This window comes from Camponotus floridanus, unplaced genomic scaffold, assembly GCF_003227725.1.
Source record: "Camponotus floridanus strain SB8 unplaced genomic scaffold, Cflo_v7.5 scaffold44, whole genome shotgun sequence".
Taxonomy (NCBI): domain Eukaryota; kingdom Metazoa; phylum Arthropoda; class Insecta; order Hymenoptera; family Formicidae; genus Camponotus; species Camponotus floridanus.
In genome coordinates this window covers 739,439-749,087 of record NW_020229592.1, presented here as the reverse complement: position 1 = coordinate 749,087, position 9,649 = coordinate 739,439, and the positions used below count along the sequence as shown (strand labels likewise).

Below are 9,649 nucleotides of genomic sequence, written 5' to 3'. Positions count from 1 at the left end.
AAAAAACGCGAAATTTTTATTTGCGAAGTCACTGCAGATTGCGTTGCATACACTGTATGCAATACAATACACATATTTATTAAGCATTCAATATCTAGCATTAATCTGTCATTAGTATTTTTACTTATATATTATATCAAATTTATTTAAACAATTATATTAATAATGTTTAAGCATTTTTTCTCTCTCTTTTTCTTCCTTTCTTTCTCTCCTTATAATTATATATAAATAATAAACAAATGAATTAGTGTCCTAAGTTTCTTATAAATTTCGTATAATTAATCGCTTGTAAATATTAATTTATTTCAACATATATTATTTTATCTGTAATATAATGTATGAGAAAGTGTTTAATGTGTGTAGAAACGATCGTTTTATTTTATAATTGCTTTTTTAAAACAAAAAATGATTTTGCTATCAATGTAATTTTACATATTGACTATAAACGCCATTGTGCGATATTACTTTTCTTTATGTTCGACATTCTTGATACCCAGATTAAATCGTTTCCGAGAAAAAAATCTGTAGCCACGATATTCGTTTCCTTCCACCACTCCTCTTGAAACTTGACCGTAAGATTTCGATTAACAGAATCAGCCATCTGCCGAAGTCCGCCAGATAGATTAAAGAAAATATCTAATGGGAATGGCGTCAGTTCTGCCATTACTGCCCACAATGGATTTTGACTATTCTTGCGTCTTTTTGATCCCAAAATTTCTTCGTCCAAGTATTCGAATAAACCCTCCACGGTTTGTTGATTGCCCCATACTTGCGTCAAGGGTGGCCATAGCCAGTCGTAGTCTAGATTAAAAATAATTATGTACAGATTTATTAATTAAATACTTGATTTGAGTTAATTAAACTTGTTGGCTGCATATTAACAGAAAAATCTTTTTAAATTCAATTAAAAATTATAAGCCATATTTGAGTAATTTTCAATTTGAAACGAGAAGAGAATTATTTTATTAAATTTTAAACAATTTTGTGAAGAATATAAATTCAATTCAACTAAACTAATGTAGCATAGAACAATACTGCAATTACTGAAAATTTTTGTTAAAAGGAGTCATTAAATATACTTACTATATATTTACTATATTTTATAAAATATCACATTTTTAATGTAATTGTACAAAAATTCTATAAAAATTTTTAATCTTATAATAAAATAATCTATATACATATAAATATTCGTGATATTAAAAAATTCAATGCTTAATATATTAAAACAATTATTTTAAAAAAATATTTATTTTTTTATATATCTTTATATGTTAGAGAAATGATAAAAAATGTTTTACCATTTACTATATGTTTATCGCCATAACAAATAATTAATCTCTTCCCGTCGGTCCAAATATCATTTAATGTTGGTCCTAGGCCTTCGACCCCTCTATCTGGTTTCAAAATTAATCCTTCGAATTCTTGATGTAAAATAGCTATCAATTTTCGATGTCTGTTTGATCTACCTTCGAAGCCCACGGGAAATCTATTTATTAATTTCTGCATTAATTATTATTATATATGCAGATTCCAAATATAAAATACATTTATTAATGAAATAATTTTATTAACATTTTCAACAAATGTAAGAAGATAAATTTAAAAATGTGAAAATTATAATTTGAACAAAAGTAACAATTCAGTTAACGTTATATATATTTAATAATTTTTGCTAATTTCTTGTAATATCATTTCTTTAACTATTTACTTTACAGGGAATAATGCGAATTTTATTTAGAATAAATGCACGTTTGCGTAAATTTAAAAACCATAATGCAATATTCTACAACTGAGATAATCTTATGCAATCGCGACTTACCTATGAAAATCCATAATAACAACTTCACCCCTCGCCGCATCTAAAAAGTTTCTCACGTCTTTTATGATTTCCGAAAGAGGTGTAATGCGAATGACGTCGTGATTGACCCAAAATCTATTTACATGATTGCCTTCTTCGTCGAGTGCGGTGCCGTTCGGAATCGATGGATAATATCCAACTCTGATATCCAAATATCTGATGCCGTGCACCAGTTGCGTCCAAACGTCGCGATCTTGCGTTAATAAGTATCGTTGAAAGGCATCCCGGCGAGTCAGATCTCCATGTTTGTAACAACCAGAATTATGTGTCCCAGGTATCATTAGGCTGCCGATAGGAAGCATGCCGATTTCTCTCCTTTGGTAATATAAGGAAACATTTTTCTCGATATTAATAGCAAATAATCACTAAAGAAACTTGTATATAATTATTATTCAAATTAATCAAATTAATATAATAATGCACAATTATATATATATGTATATATATATATATATATTTATATATATATATATATTATATTTATTATATATATATATATATATATATATATATATATATATATATATATATTCAAACATTTATTACATATATTAACTGTTATATAATTAATATTCATGTTTACTAAAGATTGATATTTGTAATCATTTTTTTCTTAATTATTCAATTTTTTACATTATTTTCTACACTTTATTTATTATTTAAATATCTTTTTATTAAAGATTTAAAAATGTAATTTTTTAATCTTTAAGTATATGTATATAACGGGTTATCGATGTTATCACTCTTAAGTTTCCAAAATAATTTATCTTCCCAAACAAATTAATAAATACTTATGTAAAAGAATTATTAACTCGTATAGAAGATAAGTTGTTCTGGAAACTTAACAGTGATAACGCCGATAACTCATTATATACTTAAAGTTAAAAAAATTACCTCGAATCATACATCCAAGTCGGCCAAATTTGCAAACAAGTCATGGAGAGCATGTGACCATCTTTATAAAGAATTGCATAATAATCAAGACAATGTGAGCCTGGAAGAGTTGCTCCATCTTTTGTATCCCAGCCTCCTGGTAACGGTGGCCGACCGACTGTAATATTTGTCCTGAAATATCCTCGCGGATTTTGCCATAAGGTAGTCAAGACCAATTCAGGCCTTATCATTTTATCTGGAACAAATAAATTGGATCTACAAATTTTTCTTTATCCAAAATTCGATAGATTTATCGTGAGAAAATATGATAAAACATTGATGCGTTCGATTTTATGACGATTCATTCTGTAAGATAAATCGGATTGAAAACGATTCAAAACTATCGGGGGATTCATTTCGAACGGATCAGTGTTTTCAAATTGAATGCGATAGGCGGAAGAGAGACTTAGCGAACAAGTTTTAAACGACGAGCTCAAAGCGCTTCAACGCGCATAAGCTGACGATTTGTATTAAGCAATCAGTGAAAGATGACGGCAAGATAAACTTATAAATCTCAAACTTTGTCAACAGTATTTTTCTAAAAGAAATGAATTAATGATTTATTTACAACAATTAGAAACTATTGCGTTCCGTGTATCATATGTTATTATGTTTTTATATTTTATAATAAATTGAGATAACAGTTACCGTATATTTTTGGATTTTTCAAATATATATATATATATATATTTAAAAAAAATATATATATATATTTATTTATTTTATAAAATATTTATATATATTAATTTTGATTTGATTCAATCGCCACCTTTTAGAAACGGAATATAATACGCAAAATACAAAATTTATTACTATGTGTTGCTAACGGGTCAGCAGTGAACGCCTTGATCTCGATATTTGAAAATTTTGTGCCTACTAGACAATCAAATTCCCAATTTATTTCTAATTCCGCGTCGACCACTTTGTCGGAAGCAGCAATTGGTCTCCACAAAGAGGAAACTGTGAGCCATACTTTTCCACATTGTCCTGCCAATGCTAAAAGCAAAATTAAAAATATAATTAGAGAGACACAACGCAATATCACTCATTTACAATAACTTGATGTTAAATAATATTTTTAAAAAAAGTACTAGATAAAAATATTCACATAGAGAATTTTGAACAAGAAAGCAAACATAGACACATAAATATTAACAACAGTTCATATATTTTCATATTTTCTTTATATTCTTTTCATATTTTCTTTTATAGCATTTAAACAAAAAATAGTACATTTATCTAAATTATAAAAAATATGACTGTAAAAATAATGTATTTTTTTCATATATTTGTAATATTATATAATTTTTCATTGATATGGATATTTTCCCTCAATATATTAAAAATACTTGTTTAAAATCATTTAATACATCATTTTATATTTATAAAAAAATACTACAAAAAGCTAAAAAAATTATGTCATAAATAGAATAATTAATTAAATAGCATAATTTAATAGTATAATTATTTTATTCTCACCAGTGTTACAGAAAACATGAAGAAGCAGCAGAATAATTTCTTTTTGCATAATGGATAAAATTTTGATCGAAATTATTTATCTATTACTTTTAATCTTCCAATATCAGTAATTGTGCGCTCGTGTTTTATTAATCAGACAGTTTTTTATTTGTTCGAGCATAACGATTGATACGAGAGCTTTTAAAGTTTCCGAAATATGTTACTTACGCACCAATATATATGAATTTTCGTTCATATAAATCTTCGTTAAATAACTTCGGTAAATAATTTTTTACTCTTGGAAAATTATTTTCTGTGCAGAATACATCAGGAAAAAACGTTCAAAATATAGAAAATTTAAAAAAACATAGGAAAATATTTTTTTTATTTCTGTATTCCTTTTTCTATCTTCCGTTTTTTTTAAAACGTTGTGGTTAAGCAAGAATGGACTTGCCATCAAATTTATCCATCATTGATAATAGTGCCCCGTGTTCTGTATTGAAAATTCATTCCCAATCTCTCTGCGAGTGAAAAATTATCCGTGTGCGATGGAAAACGTGTGCAGTTTAAAAATACAATTCTCCTCTACCACCACGTTCAATAACGATAAACGCTCGGTTTTTTTCGATTCTTCCAATCACGTCTCACTTTTGCCATACAAGGATCTCTCGATCAGGCGAAACATTATCATCGCATTAAGAAAACCCGAACCGTGCGAAATGAAAATCGTGCGAAAAACTAATACAGATATTCGCAGGCGCGGTGGACAACCCAGTGACTGAACGATGGACAGTCGAACGAGCTGCCAGTAACCGGAGTAGTTTAATACAGAGCCCGTTTATGAGACATTCAAGCGTATTGCGCTTCCGTCACTTCCTCGGACACATCAATTGAAGGGACCAGGGTCCGCTGGTTTTCCTTCTCTCTTCCCTCACGTCCGCCTCTCCATCACATTGATTATCAGCTACGTGCATACAGCCCCGGTCTGATCTGTCGACATTAAATACCATTTCCTGCATACGCCCTCGTAAAATATATAGTTTCGAGGGAGAACCGCCGATGGATGCGAGCTCATCCGACCGATCGGTGGGGGACGAGGGTTGGGAGAGCGGATTCAATTTCTACATTGAATTATCGCCCTCGTGCATCGTGCGCAGGGGACACTGTGTGTCAGGAGGGAACGCGTCGTGAGAGCAAACAGGCTAATCGTTACGTACAGGTAGAGGCCGAACGTGTATAGAACGCGATTTATCGTTCGACATTTTAGGATATTTCATGGTGAAGTTACATTTAGGTCGATCGCGAGTATGTTATAAATCGCATATGTCTGTCGGTTTCGCATTGCAACATATATAATACATACAATATTTTGTAATGTAGTTTGTAGGACTTGTTATGAGTTTCGATTGAAATGTTTCGATAATAAAAGTTCTCCTTTATAAGGGAGCTTTCCATTACAGTTATAAAAATCATTAAAAATATATATCTTTATTTGAATTATGAAATATAATAGAGATATCAAATATATAATATATATGTGAATTTTATTAAAAGTTATTCATCTGTACACATAAGAAAAATGATTAATAAATAATACAAATAAATGAGATTAACCTCAACTCAATACAACAGATATACAATTTATTTACAGTGTCATGCTCCTCTCTCTCTTTCTCTCTAAAAAATTAATTTTAAATGTTACATATTATATAAATAAAAGTTAAATATATAGAAATCATATCAGTTATATATATATATATATATATATATATATATATATATCTTGATTATAATTTAAAAAGACAGAGAGAAAGAAAAGACAGAAAGAGAGAGAGAGAGAGAGAGAGAGAGAGAGAGAGAGAGAGAGAGAGAGAGAGAGAGAGAGAGAGAGAAAGAATAAATTAAATCGTAAAATATAATTTCGAATATCAATATCGATATTATTCATGTGTCAATCGAATTGGTTTTCAACTAATGAAAAATATTGACTGTATTTTTTGAACATTTTCAATTACATAATATTATTTTTCGATATTATTTTATGAATCGAATATCAAAAAAGCATCGACTCTAATCCATGTGTGCGTTTCATATCAAATTAATATTTTATTTTTATTTATATCTAAAATTTTAAATAAAACACTTTCGAGGAGGAAATTATTGTGGAAATAATCCTCCTAAAAAATTAAAATTTAACTACGATACTTTCCATTAATACTGCCAATATGTTTTATATATCACATATAATACGCACACGTTGAAAAATTATATGTCGCAGCAATTACGGACTATGCTACGTTAAATAAATAACGCATTACCCCTATTATTTACATAAAATATAGGTACAATATACTTTACGCGCATTAATTTACAATAACTGTTCTTATTATGATGATTATAGTAAATTGACGATTATAGTACATGAAGGACGTTAATACAATTTGATTCGTTGAGGTAGATAATTTAATCAGTCTATGAAGCTACTCGGTCGTTTAACCTTTTGTTGTTTGTTGGCAAATTTCCGTGCCAACATTACATGAGAAAATCAGTCCCTTTGAAAGATCATTCGTACAGTTTTTCGTGCGTGTAATTTAAACAATCTCAAATGATATGGAAATTAAATCTGTAACTGATCCAGTGGTGAACATAAAAATATATTGAGATACATTTAAAGAAAAGGCTCTTTTTAATAAAAAATGATGATAATGAACAATCTTAAAATGAAAAGTGTTGTATTCGAACAAATATAAGATTGAAAGTTCTGTTCTAAAATAGCATTCTTGTCTGATTTCAATGATAAACTGTACGCCGTGTAAATTAAATTGTAGAATATACGGTTACATGATTGATTAGTTTTGCTTATAACTATAATAAATTAAAATATTCGTTTAATCGTACAATTATAATAAAATATACACTTTCTACATATCAGAACTTTCGTCTTCTCTTGACGATAAGGCCAATCGAAATCTCTATTCTTTTGGCTTTATTGTTTGAGAACGAGTTCTGGAAACGTACTATCAAAGATTCTTCTCATTTTGGTTGTACGTATGATGTATCTCTAATTCAAATGTGCCGATATCATTTTTTAAATGCTGCCTATCACAAAAGAAATTATATATTTTATCTATTTCTAAACGCAAATTTAATATTCATCGGCGATCAAATGGCAGTTTTCATTTTAAATTTACATAAAATACGCAAAAATATCCAACATGAAAATATGCAAGCTCAAAAAAATATTATATTTTCTTGAGCTTCGTTTAAATATATCTTCGGCAGTTATACAACTGCAATACTGTTTATTAATACCATAAAATGGTATAATGCGAATATTGAATTTTAATTTATTCATTCTTAATTTGTCGTTATATCAAAAAGAGAATAAGACAAGTTATTTTATTTTTACATAGCTATACGTATAATTTTTCGCAGATGTTTACTGCTTTTAATTCCGAAACTATTAACAGTGATATATTCTCTCGAATTTAAGTACTGTAACATTGTTGCTCTCCGACGAGACCATTGACACAAATCGCGTTCCACGTTATGAAACATATGATATACATATTTGTACATATTTTGGATTGTATGTATATATCTATCTAACTTTTCGGAGATACGCCAATGAAGATCTTCGTAAAGCAAGCAGGAGCATCCTGCATAATCGTTACAACAGAATGCTCTTGCTAGTTTGCGCGTTGTGTTAGAAGATTCACCAACTTCTCTTGGTCCATACTAATCAACGTATGTATGTCAATACCGAGAGCGTTCGCGACGCTTTTCATGTCCAGACCGAAGCTCTTGAGCAATTCGATAAGATCCATTTCCTCGCCCGTAAAGGGATTATGCAACTTGGGACAGCTGTGGTTACATTGCGGCCAAGTACAGCGTTCGATCATACGGAAATGGCAGTCCTTGAAGCACTTCCGTTCGTTCGACGGTATTACCGATCGCTGCGGTCTGGTGCCGTTAAATATGACCGTATGATTGTTGCCGTTAATTTGTTTGCGACGACCTGCGAGAAGATTTTGCATGAAAAAAAATGTTCGTTAATGCAAAAATGCCGCGTAAAGAATTAATTTTTGGTGAATTAATAATAATTTCGAGATTTTAATTTCACCGCGAATGAAATGCAAATGAGCTTTAGATCAACTGTTTTTATAAAATTGCATGAACCAGTTAATTAAATAACTATTCACAAAGAATGTCGACTTGTTGTTGAACGAGATTCAAAACATGTTTGCGCTCTGCTAAACCTAGTACCAGCACCTTTTCTTCGCTCGTTCTTTTCTTTCTTCTTTAACCTTTCCTCTTTAGCCCCCTTTTTCTCCTTTCTCTCTCTTCTGGCTTTGTGTTTCCTTCTACGTCTCTTCTTATTCTCCCGTTCTTGAATCAAGCCGGATACCGGTCTTCTCCTCAGTGTTTTATCAGTGGCAGACAATCGAGCTTTTTGCCTGGAAGATCCAGCTTTGCTTTTTCCACCTTCGATCGAAGTGCCATTTCCCTTTCTGATACCAGAACGCAATAGCTTCTTCAGCGACTTCCCGCACGGTTGATTGGTTTCGATTTGCGAGTGAGTGCTATAGCAAAACAAAAAACATTATACCTTCGAGGTATCATCAATCGTTATTGATTTATTTGTCGATCTCGAGAGAAGTAGCGATGCAAATATTTTTTCGACCACGCAATATCGATTTTCTTTGTTTTCCTTCGATGATGTAATCATTTCACAGCGGGATTACTTACTTGTTGTACATATTGTTCTTGCGATGATTCTTGTTTCCGATCGGCATGTGATCCCAACAGAATAATGCCTGTGCAAAGGAAACTTCGTCTACCTTAATCATCTTCCAATCTCTCTTCGTCAGAACGCTATGACTGATACAACTCGGGGCAAAGACCGCTGTAACATTTTCTAACGTATGCCGCAAACTGTCGCCCATCTTGTGTATATAATCCCATTCCTCTCTTGTCAATGGTGCAGCTACATTGTAGGCCCTCATCTGTGCCTCATCGAATATCCATTGAAAGACAAACAATGGTGCTAGAATGTTAAGCAAAAAAGTTTGAAACTTTCTCTCGAGACATTTTATAATTTCCATTTTATATAGTTTCAGTTACCAAATTCTTCATAATACGCAAAATAAACTCACCGGACAAAGTAGGATAGAGTCGATATCCAAAGAAACATCTCCATGGTTCCTTAGGGTATTTAAGCACGCAATTGTGAGGCATCCGAGACTTCCATAATTCCATCCCACTTTGTATCGCATCGACAGGTGACAAGCCTTTTGGAGGGTAGGGCACTTTATCGAGGAACCATCCAGAATCTGATACACCGCGTATAGCAACGTGCCTCAAGCCTATGCGATATATGATAGATAAATCTTACCA

At 31.0% G+C, this 9,649-nt stretch overlaps 2 protein-coding genes across 4 annotated transcripts in view; both read right to left on the bottom strand.

Annotated features, from left to right (window-relative positions):
* Positions 1-312: 312 nt before the first annotated feature.
* LOC105255274 lies at positions 313-5,116 on the bottom strand. 2 transcript variants are annotated; one of them, XM_025411873.1, is made up of 6 exons: positions 4,707-5,116; positions 3,608-3,790; positions 2,756-2,990; positions 1,823-2,176; positions 1,302-1,489; positions 313-801 (listed from the first exon to the last, which is right to left on the bottom strand). In XM_025411873.1, the coding sequence occupies exons 1-6, from the start codon at positions 4,723-4,725 to the stop codon at positions 440-442; spliced, it is 1,341 nt and encodes a 446-aa protein (XP_025267658.1). In that variant the 5' UTR covers positions 4,726-5,116; the 3' UTR covers positions 313-439. The 2 variants fall into 2 exon arrangements, with proteins under 2 accessions (XP_025267658.1, XP_011262751.1); XM_011264449.3 differs by lacking the exon at positions 4,707-5,116 and adding an exon at positions 4,274-4,624.
* Positions 5,117-7,503: 2,387 nt separating this feature from the next.
* The window catches only part of LOC105255276 (palmitoleoyl-protein carboxylesterase NOTUM), a 36,608-nt gene continuing 34,462 nt past the window's right edge, over positions 7,504-9,649 (bottom strand). The window contains exons 5-8 of one of the 2 annotated variants that reach the window (XM_025411849.1): positions 9,409-9,618; positions 9,002-9,299; positions 8,519-8,835; positions 7,504-8,270 (exon numbers count right to left, since the gene is read on the bottom strand). In XM_025411849.1, the coding sequence (XP_025267634.1) occupies positions 7,942-8,270; positions 8,519-8,835; positions 9,002-9,299; positions 9,409-9,618 (1,154 nt within the window). In that variant the 3' untranslated portion in view covers positions 7,504-7,941. The remainder of the gene's footprint in view (positions 8,271-8,518; positions 8,836-9,001; positions 9,300-9,408; positions 9,619-9,649) is intronic. The other variant, XM_025411850.1, reaches the window with a different exon arrangement.